At 40.7% G+C, this 19,730-nt stretch overlaps 1 protein-coding gene across 5 annotated transcripts in view; it reads left to right on the forward strand.

The window, feature by feature from the left end:
- Positions 1–19,730, forward strand: part of SRGAP1 (SLIT-ROBO Rho GTPase activating protein 1) — a 483,812-nt gene that overhangs the window by 301,993 nt on the left and 162,089 nt on the right. For all 5 annotated transcript variants that reach the window (XM_029615376.1, XM_029615375.1, XM_029615378.1 and 2 more), the window contains exons 5-6: positions 16,546–16,728; positions 17,850–17,978. In XM_029615376.1, coding sequence (XP_029471236.1) covers positions 16,546–16,728; positions 17,850–17,978 — 312 coding nt within the window. The remainder of the gene's footprint in view (positions 1–16,545; positions 16,729–17,849; positions 17,979–19,730) is intronic.

The raw sequence follows: 19,730 nt of genomic DNA on the forward strand, positions 1-19,730 counted from the left end.
TGTGAGGGAGCGAGAGCCTGTGTGTGAGTGTAAAAGGATAAATTTTGTACAGCTCTCCATCCTCCAATCCACAACAATCTAGAGTGACTGGAAATCGAAACATTCCAGATATGAAGAGTGGGAGATTTTTAAATCCATATTACTGTAGTTTCATTATGCCTGCTGTTTTGAAATATTATATTGGTATTTTGGGAAATTTTATAAACATTTTTATGATATTTTAATTTTTGGATGTTCTATTCAACAGTTTTTAAATATTATTTTTATTAGTGTGGTTTTACTTTTATGATTGATGTTTTATATTTCTTTATTTTGTTTTTTGTTCTCTTATTCTGTCTTTGGTAAGTCTGTCTGTGTTCTGTATGTGTGAACCAGAGGAGAGATTCCGCTAGTGTATAGTTTCTGTGTAGGGGTTTAGAATAGTCTGTCTTGAATGTTTCAGAAAGGAGATGTAAAATGTACCCAATATCCACCCAACTGCTAACAAAGTTAAATATAACCAAATCTGCTTGTAAAGTAAAATGTATACATTTTCCACCCCAAATGCTGACAAAGTTAAATGTAACCAAACTACCTATAGCAAATCGTAATATCACCATGCTACTTATGGTAAAGTTAAATCTTATAGTAAATCTTTATAGTAAAGTTAATATTATAGTAAAGATACTTATAGTAAAGTTAAATCTCAATTAATATTCCTGTTATCTAATATGACCCCATTCTAAGAAGTTATACCGTATTTTTCTCTCCATAAGATGCACTTTTTTCCCCCCAAAAGTGGGGGGAAAATGTATGTGCGTCTTATGGAGCGAATATAAAAAAAACCCTAAAATTCTAACAACCCCCCCCCCCCTCCTGACCTCCCTCCAAGACCTGCCAAATTAATTTACTACAACCCCCCACCCTCCTGACCCCCCCAAGACCTGCCAAAAGTCCCTGGTGGTCCAGCGGGGGTCCAGGAGCGGTCCGGGAGCGATCTCCTGGGCTTGGGCCGTCAGCTGCCAGTAATCAAAATGGCGCCGACGACCCTTTGTCCTTACTATGTCACAGGGGCTACCGCTGCCATTGGTCGGCCCCAGTGACATAGTAAGGGCAAAGGGCTGTTGGCGCCATTTTGATTACTTGCAGCCAACGGCCCTTTGCCCATACTATGTCACAGGGACTACCGTTGCCATTGGTCGGCCCCAGTGACATAGTAAGGGCAAAGGGCCGTCGGCGCCATTTTGATTACTGGCAGCCGACGGCCCAAGCCCAGGAGATCGCTCCCGGACCGCTCCTGGACCCCCGCTGGAGCACCAGGGACTTTTGGCAGGTCTTGGGGGAGTCAGGAGGGTGGGGGGTTGTTAATTAATTTAAAGGGTTGGGATGGGTTTTTTTTTGGGGGGGGGGGGTCCCACAGAATTAGAAAGACAAAAGTTTTCTGATCTGGGGAATGGACCGAAATGGCCCTCCCCAGACCAGAAAACAAAATGGGGAGAAAAAAAAAGTTATGCACTCCCCTAATTTGCTCCAAAAGACGCACAGACACCCGGGGACAGAACCGGTTTAGCACAAAATTTTTTTTTTTTTAATTTTCCCCCTCTGAATCCTAGGTGCGTCTTATGGAGTCAAAAATACGGTAATTTATATTTATATTTGTTGTGATATGTTATGACATTCACTGTTTTATATGTTATGAAATTCGCTGTAACAAGTTGTTTTTATCTGTAAACCGGAGTAAAGGCCTGTTCCAAACTTCGGTATATAAAAACACATAAATAAATAAAAATAAATAAAAAAAATATTGGTCTTCTAAGGCCAGATGTAATATTTGCAATGCTGCTCTTTCCTGGTTAGGATTGTTGCTGTTCGAGTGCTGATAGTTAGTGTTTTGTTGATATGGCAGATTTGTCTCTTGGGGTAAACAGTATTCGTGGCAAGGTGTGATAGCTTTTATTGGAGCTATGTAAATAATATCCAAAAATATTGTACGTGAGTTATTGAGACACTGTAGGACCCATCTTTAGATGTGAATGTCTCTGATGTGACATCTGAAGTTTTAAAAGCTTTTATACAATATTTTTGTTTACATGTATTTTTTATTTTACAGGTATTTTAGGCAGCCTGGCTTGTTCTTATTCTAAATAGGAGATATTTTGGTGTTTTAGAGCCTGATGTAATATCTGCAGTGTTGCCTTTTCATAGGTAGGGTTGTAGTTTGAGTGCTGGCAGTTAGTGCTGTTTTTGGCATTGGCTTTCTGAGGGTGAAGCCACACCTATTACAACAGGCCTAATGCCAGATGGGTACCATGTGCCTTTTGTCTGTAGGGGAGACCGGGGGGGGGGGGGGGGGGGGGATGGATGGTGGACGGGTAGTGCATGTGGGAGGGGAGAGGGGTCTGAGGGAGCACGATTGAATCCCCTGCTATAAATATCACTGTAAGCCACTGGAGGGGGAGGAGGGGGAAGGATAGGTTGGGGGGGGGGGGTTCCAGAATCTAGAGAGAAGGGAGAAAAAGGATCTGGGGGATAGAATCTGAGATCAAGAGAGAGAAAACCTGAATTACAGTAGGGAGTGAGGAGGAGGAAGGAAAAGAGATAGGTATCTTTACTATGCTCTGCTCCTGCTCCGCCTTGCAGATGCTCTCTAACCTTTCAGTCTGGCACGCAATGCTCACTCCAGCACCAATCCCTTCTCTCTCACATACACAAATACTGGCCCCTTCCTCCCCAGCTGATCCACTCTCATTCCCCATCCTCTTTTCTCATCACCCAATGATCCCCATTCACTACCTCATAACATGACCAAATGATTCCTCTTTGCTCTGTGAGCTCCAGGCTCACTCCCCTCCAGTCTTGTTCCCTGCATGCTGCCTGGGAGGGGAGGGGCTGGATCAAGAAGCAGAGGGCTATTCTCTGCTGAGTGCGATTCAGCATAGCTGCAAGGTAGTAAATGGTCAGCCAGCTTGCTGCCCCTCCCTCCCTCCATAAGTTTTGCCTCCCTAAGCACAGGCCTAGTGTGCCTATTGACAAATCCAGGCCTAGTGTGGGCAAATGTAGAATATGATGTAACGGAAACAAATCTTAGGAGAAACCCATTAAAAACCAGATTTATGGTCTAGTGAGCAAGTTGTTTAGATCCTTAAGAAGTAGTAGAAATTGCAGAGTGTATTACAGCTTCAGGATCTGAGTAACTTGTGTTGTAATTCACCAAACAGGAAGTTATCCCAAATTGGTTTCTGTTGACATTTATTGGAAATTCTGATTACCCATGAGATATATAAGAATTGCCATAATGGATCAAACTGAGGGTCCATCCAGCGCAGTATCCTGTTGCCAATCCTAGTCATTACCTGGCAGGAACTCAAAAAATTAGACTGTAAACCCTGTGAGGATAGGGAAATAATTTATAGTACCTGAATGTAATCCGCTTTGATGTACACTTTGAAGTGCCAAAAAGCAGAATGTAGAAATGTAAATAAACAAATAAATAATAGATAGATCCCAGGCTGTTAATAATGTTAACAGCAGATTACTGATTTTTCCTCCAAGAATTTGTCCAAACCTTTTTTAAACCCAGTTATGCTAACTGGGGCGGATTTAAGAGCCCTGCTCGCGTAAATCCGCCCGGATTTACGCGAGCAGGGCCTTGTGCGCCGGTGCGCCTATGTTCCATATGTTCCATATGTTCCATAGGCGCACCGGCGCGCGCAGAGCCCCGGGACTCGCGTAAGTCCGGGGTTTTTCGAGGGGGGCGTGTCGGGGGCATTTTGGGGGTGGGGTGGGGTGTTTTGGGGGCAGGCCCGGGGGCGTGGTTTCGGCCCGGGGGCGGTCCGGGGGCATGGCCGTGCCCTCCGGAACCGCCCCCAGGTTGCGTCTCGGCGCGCTAGCGGCCCGCTGGCGCGCGGGGATTTACTTCTCCCTCCGGGAGGCGTAAATCCCCCGACAAAGGTAGGGGGGGTCTAGATAGGGCCGGGGGGGTGGGTTAGATAGAGGAAGATAGATAGAGGAAGGGAGGGGAAGGTGAGGGGAGGGCGAAAGCGAGTTCCCTCCGAGGCCGCTCCGATTTCGGAGCGGCCTTGGAGGGAACAGAGGCAGGCTGCGCGGCTCGGCGCGTGCCGGCTACACGAAATCGGCAGCCTTGCGCGCGCTGATCCAGGATTTTAGCGGATACGTGCTGCTTCGCGCGTATCTACTAAAATCCAGCGTACTTTTGTTGGCGCCTGATGCGCCACAAAAGTACGCGAAGGCGCGCTTTTTGAAAATCTACCCCACTGCTTTTACCATATCTTCCAGCATTTAATTCCAGAGCTTAATTATGCATTGAATTGAAAACATTTACCTCCGATTTGTTTTTAATAACTTACTAACTTCATAGAGTGTCCCTGAGTCCTTATATTTTTTGAAAGAGTAAACAATCAATACACATTTACCCCTTTCTACTCCACTCATTATTTGATAGACATCTATCAAATCCCCCCCCCCCCCCCCCCACCAGCTGTCTCTTCTTCAAGCTGAACAGATCTAACCTCTTTATCCTTTCCTCTTAGGGGAGCCGTTCCATCCCTTTTATCATTTTGTTTGCCCTTCCCTGTATCTTTTCTAGTTCAGCAATATCTTTTTTGTGCTGCAGTGATTTGAATTATGTACAGTACTCCAAGTTCAATCTCAAAATTCAGGTATTATGTTGTTGTTGTTTTTATTTTCCATTCTTTTCCTAACATTCTGTTTGCTTTTTTGACAACCGCCACACACTGAGCCAAGGAGTTCAAAGTATTGTCTACAATGATGTCTAGGTTCTTTTCCTGTATGATAACACCTATTTGGAATATAATGTGCAACTATGGTTTGGATTACTTTTCTCTGTGTGCATCGCTTTGTACTTGTCCACATTAAATTTCATCTGCCGTTTAAATGCCCAGTCTCACAAGGTCCTCCTGCAATTTCTCACAATCCACTTGTGATTTAACAACTTGAAATAATGTTGTGCTGTCTGCAGATTTGATCATTTCACTCATTGTTCTCTTTTCAAGATCATTTATAAAATATATTAAAAACACCAGTCCCAGTTCAGATTCCTGGGGTATTCCACGGTTTACCTTTCTCCTTTGATAAAAACTGACCACTCAGTTATACAGTGTTTCCTATATTTTAGCCACTTTGCAATCCACAATAGGACATTGCCTCCTGTCCCATGACTTTAACATTTTTTCAGGAGTCTCATGAGGGACTTTATCAAATTCATTCTGAAAATCCAAATACACATGGATGCATTGGCTCGCCATTATCCACATGTTTAAATCCCTTCAACAGGTGAGACAAGACTTCCCTAGGGGTAGTTCCGTTAAACCATATTCTTATGTTCTATGATTTTATTCCTTAAAGTGGTTTCTACGATCTTTCCCAGCACTGAAGGCAGGCTCACTGGTCTATAGTTTTCTGGATCACCCCTAGAGCCCTTTTTAAATATTGGGGTTAGATTGGCTATCCTCCAGTCTTCAGGTACAATGTACAATTTTAATAAGTTGCAAATTACTAGTAATAGATCTAAAATTTCACTTTTGAGTTTTCAGAGCCCTGGGATGTATGCCATCTGGTCCGATCAATTTGCTACTCTTCATTTTGTCAATTTGGCCTATTACATCTTCCAGATTCACTGTGAATTGATTCAATTCATCTCAATTATCAACTTAAAAACCATTTTCAGAACAGGTATTTCCCAAACATCCTCATTAGAAAACACAGAACAAAGAATTTTTTTTAAATCTTTCTGCTATGGCCTTATCTTCCCTTAGTGCCCCTTTAATTCCTCAAAGGCAGCACGGGGGCTGTAAGACTGGAGATGGGTCTTGGCTACTATGTCCCTAAAAGTCTCAACGTGAGCTTAATTTAAAATGTTCAAAAGCATTTAGCCGGATAACTCAGAAGCTATCCAGCTAAATGAAGATTTGGGCATGTATATGGCTAAATTCTAGCCAAATACTAAGTTAGCTGGATAGAATTTAGCCAGATAAGTTAGGGGTGTTCCAGGGGCATACCTGGGAAGAGTTGAGTTAGCTAGATAAATTATCCAGCTAACTCAGATATTTAGAGTGCCCTAGCGTATAGCACTACATCAACTACCATTACTTTACAACTAAAGTCAGTAAATCTTTGTAACGTGTGTGTCGTAACTTTATACTTCACCATTAACAATGAGCCACACTAGTTTAACCTTGTTACACTAGGCTCCCTGATGTATATTTTCATTCCTGAAAAAGCATGGCTTTTCTTGTCTGTTTTGTTATGACAGACATAATGTGTATAACATGCATTTGTGATTATAAACAATAACATCTGCAGTTTACCCTCACATTAGGTAAGAAACAGACTTGTCCTAAAGCTAGTCGCACAACAAGTGAATATGGGCCTCATTTGGATAAGTTGAGAAAGCCCTGGGAGTCAGTTTTCAAGGCCAAGGACCTTTGCACTGAGGTTTTAAACTTTCTCGGGATCCTGCAAACTCCAGCAGATGGAGTTTGCCATCCAGAGAATTGTTCTCTGGATGGAATAAATGGCAGTTTTATGGAACAATTGGTTCAGGAACCAATGAGAGAGGGAGCAATTTTAGATCTAATTCTCAGTGGAGCACAGGATTTGGTGAGAGAGGCCACTTGGCAACAGTGATCATATCTGAATTTGAATTAATGACTGGAAGGGGTGACAGTAAGTAAATTCTCGGCTCCAGTGCTAAACTTTCAAAAGAGAAACTGATAAAATGAGAAAAATAGTTAAAAAAAAAAATTGAAAGGTGCAGCTACAAAGGTAAAATGTATGCAACAGTTGTGGACATTGTTTAAAAAATACCATCCTAGAAGCACAGTCCAGATGTATTCCTCGCATTAAGAAAGGTGGAAGGAAGGGAAAGCGATTACCGGCATGGCTAAAAAGTGAGGTGAAAGAGGCTATTTTAGCCAAAAGATCTTCATTCAAAAATTGCAAGAAGGATCCAATAGAAGAAAATAGGATTACGCATAAGCTGGATAGAATTTAGCCAGATAAGTTAGGGGTGTTCCAGGGGCATACCTGGGAAGAGTTGAGTTAGCTAGATAAATTATCCAGCTAACTCAGATATTTATTTATTTATTTATTTATTTAAAGTTTTTTTATACCGATTTTCCTGCATAAAATGCATATTTAGAGTGCACTAGCGTATAGCACTACATCAACTACCATTACTTTACAACTAAAGTCAGTAAATCTTTGTAACGTGTGTGTCGTAACTTTATACTTCACCATTAACAATGAGCCACACTAGTTTAACCTTGTTACACTAGGCTCCCTGATGTATATTTTCATTCCTGAAAAAGCATGGCTTTTCTTGTCTGTTTTGTTATGACAGACATAATGTGTATAACATGCATTTGTGATTATAAACAATAACATCTGCAGTTTACCCTCACATTAGGTAAGAAACAGACTTGTCCTAAAGCTAGTCGCACAACAAGTGAATATGGGCCTCATTTGGATAAGTTGAGAAAGCCCTGGGAGTCAGTTTTCAAGGCCAAGGACCTTTGCACTGAGGTTTTAAACTTTCTCGGGATCCTGCAAACTCCAGCAGATGGAGTTTGCCATCCAGAGAATTGTTCTCTGGATGGAATAAATGGCAGTTTTATGGAACAATTGGTTCAGGAACCAATGAGAGAGGGAGCAATTTTAGATCTAATTCTCAGTGGAGCACAGGATTTGGTGAGAGAGGCCGCTTGGCAACAGTGATCATATCTGAATTTGAATTAATGACTGGAAGGGGTGACAGTAAGTAAATTCTCGGCTCCAGTGCTAAACTTTCAAAAGAGAAACTGATAAAATGAGAAAAATAGTTAAAAAAAAAATTGAAAGGTGCAGCTACAAAGGTAAAATGTATGCAACAGTTGTGGACATTGTTTAAAAAATACCATCCTAGAAGCAGAGTCCAGATGTATTCCTCGCATTAAGAAAGGTGGAAGGAAGGGAAAGCGATTACCGGCATGGCTAAAAAGTGAGGTGAAAGAGGCTATTTTAGCCAAAAGATCTTCATTCAAAAATTGCAAGAAGGATCCAATAGAAGAAAATAGGATTACGCATAAGCATTGGCAAGTTAAATGTAAACATTGATAAGACAGGCTAAGAAGTTGGTCTTAGAGGCAAAAACTAACAATACATTTTTTTTTTTTAAATATTCCCGATGCAGAAAGCCTGCGAGGGAGTTGGTTGGACTATTAGATGACTGAGGGGTGAAAGGGGCACTCAGGGAAGATAAGGCCATTGTGGAAAGATTAAATGATTTCTTTGCTTCAGTGTTTACTGAAGAGGGTGTTGGGGAGATATCCATTGTGGAGATGGTTTTCAAGAATGATGATTCAGATTAATTGAACCAAATCACAATGAACCTGGAAGATGTGGTAGGCTAGATTGACAAAATGAAGAGTAGTAAATCACCTGGACCGGAGGGCATACACCCCAGGGTTCTGAAAGAACTAAAAAATGAAATTTCAGACCTATTTCAGTTAATTTATAACCTATCATAAAATCATCTGTTGGCCTTGAAGATTGGAAGATGGCCAGTGTAACCCCAATATTTTAAAATGGTTCCAGGGGTGATCCGGGACACTATAGACCGGTGAGCCTGACTTCATGCCAGGAAAAATCATGGAAACTGTTATAAACAATAAAATCACAAAACATTTAGATAGACATGGTTTAATGGGACACAGCCAGCATGGATTTACCCAAGGGAAGTCTTGCCTCACAAATTTCCTACATTTTTTTTAAAGGGGTGAATAAACATGGACCGAGGTTAACCAGTAGATGTGGTGTATTTGGATTTTCAGAAGACTTTCGACAAGGTCCCGCATGAGAGGCTTCTAAGAAAACTAAAAACTCATGGGATAGGAGGCAATGTCCTTTTGTGGATTGCAAGCTGGTTAAAAGACAGGAAACAGAGTAGGATTAAATGGTCAGTTTTCACAGTGGAAAAAAGTAAATGGTGAAGTGCATCAAGGATCTCTACTTGGACCGGTGCTTTTCAATATATTTATAAATGATCTGACTTGTATTACTCGCTGGCTTTATTCATGTAAATACCTGTAAATACTTATACTGTTATTAGTATTATTAGTCACATATTATTATTATGCAATTTCTTCCATCATTTGTTTTCTCTTATTGTGATTTTTAAGTTCAATATAATTGTATTATTGTTCTCTGTTTCACTGTAAAGCTCTTTTAGCTGCATTCTGTTTATTGTAAACCGATGAGATGTTCGCAACATTCATCGGTATATAAAAGCTTCTAAATAAATAAAATAAATGATCTGGAAAGGGGTACAACTAGGGAGGTGATCAAATTTGTGGATGACACAAAATTATGCAGAATAGTTAAATCTCAAGCGGATTGTGAGAAATTGCAAGAGGATCTTGCGAGACTGGAAGATTGGGCTTCCAAATGGCAGATGAAATCCAATATTGACACCATGCCTCATTTTAAGGCTAACCAATCCCTTTAAGTTGCGTTAGAAGAGTTTGCGTATCAGCATTCATTCTTTTTATATTCCTGTATTGTATCTAGTTGCTAAACTTCAAGTTCATTTCGTTGCATTGTTAAAGATATGTATCACTATAAGAAATAAGTATCCCTCCCGCTTATTTCCTTTTCGTTATCTGTAAACCGATGTGATATCATTGATCTAATGTCGGTATATAAAAATGTATAAATAAATAAATAAATGCAAAGTGATGCATATAGGGAAAAATAACCCTTGTGGTAGTTACACAAGGGTTATAATGCCTAGGAAAGAGATCTAGGCATTATAGTGGATAATACATTGAAATCTTCAGCTCAGTGTGCTGTGGTGATCAAAAAAGCAAACAGAAGGTTAGGAATTATTAAGTAGGGAATGGCAAATAAAATGATGGATGTCATAATGCCTCTGTATCATTCCATGGTGGGACTGCATCTTGAATACTGTGTGCACTTCTGGTCGCTGCATCTCAAAAAAGATATAGTTGCACTAGAGAAAGTACAGAGAAGAGCGACCAAAATGCTAAGTGGCATGGAACGGCTGCCCAATGAGGTAAGGCTAAGGAAGTTAGGGCTGTTCAGGTTGGAGAAGAGACTGAGGGGGGGATATGATAGAGGTCTATAAAATCATGAAAGGACTTGAACAAGTTAATGTAAATCAGTTAATTACTCTCTCAGTTAATTACTCTCTCAGTTAGCAAGTAACTCATTTAGAACAAATCAAAGAAAATTATTTTTCACTCAGTGCATAGTTAAGCTCTGGAATTCATTGCCAGAGGATATGGTTACAACAGTTAGTGTAGCTGGGTTTAAAAAAGTTTGGATAAGTTCCTAGAGGAAAAATCCATAAACTGCTTTTAATTATTAAACAGTAGTAGCTTGAGACTTATTTAATGTTTGGGTACTTGCCTGGTATTTGTGACTTGGATTGGCCACTGCTGGAAACAGGATACTGGGCTTGTGTCATGTTCTCCGTGAGGAGTTAGCAATCTGTCATGATCCGCTATGCTGGTGGGAGGAGCAATTAGATAGGGGTGTCAATCTGATGTATTCCGTAGGCGGATTTAGCAATCTGTTGTTATAGACTGCCGGAGATAGTAGTAAGTGGATCCTTGGGCCGGTAGCAGATGACCATGCCCCTGGGGGAAGATCCCGAGAGGGACCACCGACTTGGCTTAGAGTATGGAGACAGACACACACTAGTTCTTTTATTAAACAGGTCTTGAAACCACCAGAGGTGGCAGTAGTGAGCTGAAGTGCCCGGTAGGGCTGAAGTCCCTCAGATACTGTAGCAGCGATCCCTGGATGGCTGAGCTGTTGAGAAACTGTAGACAGTGAGTAGGCAGGGTATGCAGAGTTCATGAACAGAACTAGATGACAACACTCACAAATTGGTCTCAGGGAGCTCAGGAGCTGGAAAGGATAGGCCCTCAAGGAGCGAGTACCTGATTCCAGGGAACGCTCTAAGAGAGCGATGGTAACTCACAATGATGTAGATAATGATGACTTCCAGGCAGAAAAGAATCAGCAGATAGTCAGGAACGAGGGCCCTCGAGGAGTGAGTACCAATTCCTGTCTGTAACCTGAAAGGCAAAGAGAGAGAGCGAGGCCCCTGAGGAGCGGGTACCTCTGGTAAGTCCGAGGAGGCAGAGTAGCTTAGGCAGGGAACCCAATCTGAACCTTAGCCCTTGCTAACTCCAGGTGCAGGAGACCTTTAAATATTGGAAGCGGATGATGTCATCTCAGGAGGACGCCCTTGAGGTTCGCGCCCTTGCTGGTACTTTACTCAGAGCGTGCGCACGCCCTAGGCTTCAGGCAACATGGCAGATCTGCAGCGTCGAGCCGGCCCGGGGACGCCGGAGAGAGACGGCAGGGAGACGCCACGGCAGTCAGCCATCCTTCAGACCTGGAGGGAGTCACCACAGAGGTAAAGAAGGCAGAGTGAAGACGTCGGGTAGCGACGGTCGCAACAGTAGGCGATTCAAAGGGCAATCTCCTCTAGGGGTACCAGGCTTAGGTTTTGAAGGAAAAGCGAGGTGGAACTGACGAAGTATCTCTTTATCCAAGATATTGATCTGAGGCTCCCAAGAGATTATGTCGGGGCCGAAACCCTCCCATATCAAAAGGTATTCAAAAGTCTTTCCTCTTTTACGAATATCCAGAATCTCTTTGATCTTAATCTCTAAGTCGACTTCTGCATCGATGATAGGTGGATCTTGAGTTCTGGAAGAATTTTGTTTGTAGGTATCAGCAGCAATGGATTGAGCTGCTGTGGACGTCACTGAGGGATTCAGTGGAAGTGGCGGTGATAAGGAATGTCCAGAAACCACTTCAATTGGTGATTCTCCAGTAGAAGTTGCTGGATGAGAGTTGATGGCATTGCCAATGGATGCAACTGGCTGGCTGCCTAGTGTATGTTCTTTGGGTCAATATGTGCTGTGGCTCATCAGGCACATCTTCCGAGTGGAAAGAGCGTGACAGAGATACTCTAAATTATGATCTGTGAATACGGATTTTGATGTTGAACGCCTTCGAGCCAATGGTGAACGTTGAAAGCGTTATGAATATCAACAGCAATGGATAAAGCTGCTGGGGACGTCACAGAGATCTTTAGTGGAAGTGGCGATGTTGAGAAACGTCCAAAACCCACTTCAAGTTATAATGCAATAATGGATCTTCACATTTGACAAAAGGACTCCTCAGGTCTTCCGCTAGACGTCTGAGAATGAAGTTGCCTCCTGTCCTTGAGTCCACCAGGGCAGGAGTCTGAACCGTAGCTGGCTCATAGATCATGGAGACTGGGAGAGAGGACGGAGGAAAGAACGCGGTATGGCCTAAGAACAGTCCTCCCGCAGGACTTAAGCCCATCTGTTTCCCAGACGAATGGAGCATGTAGAGACATCATGGCCGGGCTGACCGCAGTACATGCATTGGCCGCGCTTCTTCCGAAATCTGCTCTCCTTGGAGGTCAAGTGTCCATGACCAAGTTATTTTATTTATTTATTTATTTATTTAAGGTTTTTTTATACCGGCATTCAAGAACTCGTTCTCATCATGTCGGTTTACAGAAAACAGGGGTGCAAAAATATAACCGAAAACATAAATAAACGTGGAGAAGAGAAGCAGTTACAATTAACAAGGGTTCATGAACTGGGATTATAAGAAATAAAAGAGATAGAGGAGGATAATTATATACAAGTGTACAATGTAAATAAGGAGTCCTCTGTATATACAAGAGAACAAAATAAATATGTAGTCCACTATATACAGTTACTTAGCAAAGGAGTCATTGATGGATCTTGTTAGGTGGAGTTCGGGAAGGCTTGCCTGAAAAGCCATGTCTTAAGTCTTTTCCTAAACGTTAAGAGGCACGGTTCGTTTCTTAGATCTGGTGGGATAGAGTTCCATAGCGGAGGGCCTGCTGTTGAAAGTGCTCGGTCTCTCAAGGTTCTGTGATTAGTAGTTTTTACGGGTGGAACAAGGAGGCATCCTGTGTAGGCTTCCCTAGTCTGTCTTGTTGATTCGTGAACACGGGGAGGAATTTGTAGGTCGATTATGGTGTGTTGGTGAATGATTTTGTATAATAATGTGATGGATTTGTAAATTACTCTGAAGTGGATTGTTGCATCGGTTCCTCTGTATCAGCAGCAGAAGTTACTGGAACCATCCGAGGTGCATTAGTAGCACTAGCCTGTTTCAACCCTGATAACACCTTAGGCCGGAGTTCCTTCACCTTGTCCTGGAGTCGATGATCAATCCGAGTCGCCAAGGCTATTAATTCGTCCAGCAAGTCAGGTGTCCATAGCCAGAACTGAATGCGCAAATTTTTTGCAATGATTTATTTACAGCTGTTTACAAAGCATCCACTTTCAGGGGTCTCATAAATAGCCTTTTAAATAGAAAACAAGAAAATGAAAAAAGAAAAACTTAGCTCCATTTGGAGTTTACTTAAACACCTCCTGGCCTTATTTATCAGCACAGAAATCTTTATTTTGATAAAGATTAAATATAAGCCTCTAGTCTACTAGCCGTTAGGAAGAGACACTACCATAAAACATGCAGGGTGCCTCTTTATCACCAGATTTATTGCTACAACGCAAAGCAGCAAGGTTTTTCCAGTAGCCATCACATAATTTTTTCTGTTAGGAGCTCCCAGGTTTGAACTAGGAACCTGGGAAGCTGTAGCACAAACTCTCTGCTATCTCTTGAACTGGTTTTGAATACTTTTATGTGGCGGTAAGATAACGTTAGCCTTGCCAGTTCCCTATGAATGGTCAACATGCTTAACTTCCAATTCCTGCTTTCAAGGTCTCAGAGAATCTGATCACACTTATTGCTCTTTCAAAGCCTCTTTTCTTCTCTTGCCTGCTACTGTTTTGTTTTCTGATTTCTTGTGTCTTATTTCTGCCTTCAGTGTGCTCTTGTTTCCCTCCCTGCTGCCCCACTTCTCTCCTTTGAATTGACTAATTGGCATATTGATTTTGGCTTACAGATTGGTAGTGTGTACTTTATCAGATTATTTTAAGGTTTGGACCTTGGTTTACTCAACATTGTGTGAACTGAATTGTGCAGTGCTTGGCTACTTTTATCCTGGCTCAAACACATCTCTGCTGCTTTCTATCCTTTCCACAGTAGGTTTGTAAAAACTGTCAGCCCCCCACACACAAATTCTAGTGGTGATTCGAGCGCTTTCAGCTGCAGGTAATAGCGATATCGCCAGTCTGCACTGCAGCTATTATACATATTTTTTTCTATTTTGCTGCAGTTTTGTTGCAGAGAATTGTGTTCTGAACAATTCTTCAACCTGATACAGCTTGATGGAATCAGCAGAAGTGGTTGTATTGCTGTCTATCAATCATATTTATGAATAGATTAAATAGGTGCAGACTTAGCCTTGACCTTGGAGGTACTTCAGCAGTCTCTCTGTACCACTTGTATTACTTTCTTTTGATCAGTGCTTACTAGAAACTAGTCAGTAGAAAATATTTGAACACAAGACAAATGAAATCCCCAATCTCTTTTTTCTTTATCGTATATAACAGCTGTTTATATAGATGCCAATATTCAGAAAAGCATCTAAAAGAAAACGTATCCAGCTAGTTGGATGCATTGTCCAGGATATTCAGCAGCATAAATGTCCTCCTAAATATACTTGAATAAAGTTATCTGGGAGCATGTCCTGGATAACTTTAACCTGCTAGGCAACCCAGAATCCTCCTGCCCAGTCCACCACCCTGCAAACCCCCCCGGGCCACCAGGAGTGCAGTAGGATCATTGCACACCATGTGGTATTGCTTTGATGATCCTACTATGCTCTTGGTAATCTGGGGATTTGGGGGGGGGGGGGGAGGTGCCAGATGGGGCTGAAGGCTTCCAGGTCACTTAGCGGGTAGAGGATAAGCTTTCAGAGAAGGCCCAGAGGCCATGGTTTACTTCAGAAATAGTAGGTGGGGAAGTTCTTCAGGCCAGTATGCCTGCAACATGTTAAATCTTTTGAGGGTTGAGGGGGAGGGAGAGAGATTGCTATGGTCCACATTAATTCTAATTCTTTAGAAAGCTGCCCAGCAGGGAATCAGTCTCACAGGAGGTGGGAGGGTTTGGTTGGCCTTTAATCAACTATATATATATAAGTTAAACATATTCAGCATCATGTTCCCAGATAACTTTAACTCCACTCTGACACGGCCAGACTTAGCCAAGTAACTTATTCAGCTAACTCTGAATATTGAAGTTAGCCAAGTAAGTTATCCAGCTAAGTAACTCTGCCCCAGGATGCCCCTAATTTATCCAGATGCATCGCATGATTTGTCCTCCATCTGGTCTCCTTGCCGATTTGTCCTATCTTAGCTTTCAGGAGGCTGAGAAGTCACACAGGCAAGAGTCGGTTGCTGTAATTACCATTTGTTTAATCAGGAATGCACAGCCAGAGACTTGAATGGGAAACATAAATGAATGAAACAAATTTTCCTTCACATTTTTGAGACCCCTCTATTTATTTTGGGGGTCCACAAATGAAACACAAATGCGCTCATTGATTGCATTGTACCCATTCATTTCAAATAAATTTGCATCCCTGTAGGGTATTCCTAATTATTTCCTTCCTGCTTTAGATGGTTAGCCAATTCTTCTTAGAAATGAGAACTCTATAAACTGAATACTTCTACTCTGGCACATCCTATCTGCAAATGACATTCTTGACTCTTCAGTTGAAAATTAAAAAGCTTATCCATGCAGTTGTCTTTGGAGTTGATAATCTGCAGTATGTTTCTGGTGTCTGGGTTGCTTGAAAGCTTTCAAGGGGGAATGGAACAAGCAAACAATTTTGTTGACGTCTATGATGAGTAAACTGCAACCTAGGGAAAAGGAATGCTAGACACAAAGTGACATTCAGAGTGGTAGGGAGACTGGGAGGAGTTCTGACATAATTTGTTATAATAGATGAGATATTTGGTAAACATATCTATTGAATAAAATACATGGAGTCCTCAGACATAAGAAACAATTGTTTTCTGAAAACCATATCTTAAGTCAAATTCGATTATCCCTTAAGAACAATATTATAAATAGGGGATTGGTTCTAGCCCAATATTTGGCACTTTCCTCTTCAGACAAAAAAAAGTAATGCTTCAAAACATGTCTGTACTTTTTATAATACTCTATATTTCTAAATTCAAGATTAGTTTGGTGAAAATAGGTTCATGCCTACAGTACGTTGCACTGAGACGGTTTTGAGGAGAGGAAGTCCTTGGTTCTTTTCCTACTGACATCCCCTTGCCAGGTCTCATGATCATCAGCACACGAATGTGTGCCTATTGGGAAATGCTCGAGCGTTTTAACATCAAAATAAGCATTGTAAGTTGGATAAAGGATGTCAGTTTAGAAACATTGTAACTCTGAATTGTTTCGGTCGGAATGTCTTAATTCAGGGACTACATGTATGTGGGTTCATATGTTAAATTAGTTGGGGTTTGTTTTTTTTCTAAAGGAGGTTATATTTTCTGATCTTTTAACTGCCACTTTACTCTTCAGGTCATGAAAACCTACCATATGTATCATGCAGAGAGCATCAGTGCAGAGAGCAAGCTGAAGGAAGCTGAGAAACAAGAAGAAAAACAAATTGGAAGGTCTGGAGACCCCACCTTTCATATTCGACTGGAAGAGAAACACCAAAGACGTAGCTCGGTTAAGAAGATTGAGAAAATGAAGGAAAAAGTAAATAAGATAGTACATTTTTCTTCCCTCTAAAATATTCGTCTTTTCTGCCTGAATAAAATAATGCAATTGTCAAAAAATGTAGGGAAGAATATCAGAAAATAAGTATAATTTGCAAATCATTCACTTTTCTGTTAAAAATAAATCCGACTGAGCCCTAGGGTTGATGTATTGTTCAGGATGCATGCACAACCATAGAATAAGATGTGTAGAAACAGAATAGAAAGATTGTAACATCCTCCGTAGAGCTGTTAGCTTGCAGAGTTGCATAGAGCTATCTTACTATTTGTAGTGTTCAGTATATGATGTAAAACCATGATTACATCTGACTAGAGCAGAGCCTGGTAATATCCAGCAGAATGCTGTGGGGTCAGCCAGGTGCATCACACCTGGAAGAAAGCTCAGTCATTTCTGATAAAATAATATGAATGTTATTTTCTCCTTCTGCTAGTATGTAATGTCTTTTATTGTCACTATCAAGTAAAATTAAAAGCAGGAAGTTTTAGTTACTTGTATATACTGTTAGGTCTGGGCATTTTACTTTTTGCTCTATTCGTTCCTGTGTGCATGAAGACTGGAGTCTTGACAACAAATGAAAGAAAAGCAGCCCCTTTGAGACTAGGCTGATTTCTTGAAGAGGCACTTTACTCTGACTCACGACATTGTCAAGATTGAAATGCTGTCTGAGAGAGTATATAGAACATAGCTATATACATTATCAGAAAGAGAAAATAACTTTTAAACTAGAGCTTATTTTGTCTGAAATGTTGAAGCTTTCTATGGGATGGCCCTGTACCTGACTACAAGCTGCTGCAGAAGGTGGAAGTGCTACCGGGAAGGGATAATGTACTCCTGATGTATGCCAGTCCCCTAGTACTTTTGTTTTAAAAGTCATTGATTCCAGTGGAGGTCCAGCAAGAGTGCATTAGCACGCCTCGTACCTTCTCGAGTTGTTGAGTTTAAGTTTTCAATCATGATTACTTTGTCAGCTGTGAAAGCCAGCATTCAACTTCATCTCAACAGTTTATGCAGTTTTTTAAAGATGTAAAAATAAAAAAAAAAAAGCTTGTAAGGATTTTGCTGGCTAACTGTGTTAATTTTGTATACCTTTTACTTCTCAGCGTCAAGCTAAATATTCAGAAAACAAATTGAAGTCTATTAAAGCACGAAATGAGTACCTACTAACACTTGAAGCGACCAATGCATCTGTATTCAAGTATTACATTTATGACCTTTCGGATTTAATTGATGTAAGTACTTTGTGCATTGCTAATACTCTGGAATAAAGTGGTTAGTTTTGTCATGGTTTCTGAAATATACAGATGTGTGTGTACTGTAAATATTTCCCGTCTTGCATTCTTCAGTATTGTTACAGTTTAGCACAATGATTCAAAGTGATACGTAGAACAAATCCACAGGTGCTTGTCATTACTGAGACTGTACATGTTGCCCTCTTAAATATATTAAAATTAACTTTCCATTGCCCTCAAAGTCAAACATCAAACAATCCTAACAAATGACACAAAAGAATTCAGGAACACCAAGATCAACTGTATACCATTAATAAAAACATCTCAAGATAGCCAGTGAATCAGTTTTCATGAAAACTAAAGAAACATTTAAACCTAACAACTCAAGCCATCTGTTAATAATGTTAATAATGTTAACTTTGCAATAATTTTGGGGCTTCCTTTTGAGTCTGCCCACTGACTGCCCTCCATTCCAAGGATGGCTCACTACAGTCCTCAAGATCCACAACCGATCTGGTTTAGAGGATATCTGCAATGAATATTCATGAGAGAGTCTGCATACACTACCTCCTCTGTATGAAAATCTATCTCTTGCATAGTCATTATGGACTGGAATTTCTGTCCCTGCTCTATTTCATAGCCTCTAGTGTCTCCATTGATAACAGGATGTAATGTTGATCCACAGAACATACATTAACCTGAGTAGAGTAACCAAGTATAAAATGTTTCCTGCTGTGACTTGTCCCAAACCAGGGCCAAGAGGACAGATCAGTGGAAAAGAGGGACTTTATATGCAGGAGGTCCTTATAGACAGTGTTGTGTCCCCTGACTCAGGGCCTTGAACGTTTTATCATAAGAAAATCTTATTTAACAAAAAGTAAATTATAAACCAGTTTCAGTCATATCATAAATCTGCGTACCTCATTCTGTCTCTCATGTATATGTATGAAGGTAGATATGCATACTTCTTTCTTAACATAATTTATATGTTCAGAGCCCATCACCTGAACTAATATGACATGAACTGTTGCCATATGAACGGCAATAATTCACATAGGCAGTAGCTAGTGTAGTGATGTCATTTCCTTCGGCTACTGATAAGCTATTTTTTTAGGCTGTTATAACTTAACTGTGTGGAAAAGAAAAATCCCTATTCTCTTAGCTAAGTGTCTCTGCATTGCAGGTTTAATGCAGCACCATGATAATAACCATTAACATACTACAGTAGGAAGACATTAAATCTCACTGAAAATGTGTAAAGAGATTTGTAGAGCAAGATTCCTCCTGTTATTTTATGATCTAATTTTTAGGCTGAATGGCTTTTCTTTGAAATAATTTACAGTTGAAGTTTTGCTAATCTGTATTAATTTTGGAGGACTTCTATCCCTTTTTGTTTGGTTTTCTACAATGTGGTTTTTTTTGCTTATAGGTTTGCTTTTTTTTTTTTCTATTTTGGCACATGTTTATTGTGAAATAGGTTTCTTACTTTATTTAGTGTTTTCTTTTTAGTTTGTTTCAGCTTTGTGTTTGTTGCTGAAATGGTTTCATAAAGATACCTGGAGTGTTAGAGTTTAGTTTTTCAATAGTACAAATTCAAACAAAACCCTAATACTCCAAATATCCTTATGAAAACCATTTTGGCAACAAATATGCAATGTAAAAATACTAATTGGCCCATCAAGTCTCCTCATTTTTTTCTGGTGCATATTGCTAAAGTTTTACGTTGATAAGCAGGGCTGAATTAGCCATGCT

This window comes from Rhinatrema bivittatum, chromosome 9, assembly GCF_901001135.1.
Source record: "Rhinatrema bivittatum chromosome 9, aRhiBiv1.1, whole genome shotgun sequence".
Classification (NCBI taxonomy): Eukaryota; Metazoa; Chordata; class Amphibia; order Gymnophiona; family Rhinatrematidae; genus Rhinatrema; species Rhinatrema bivittatum.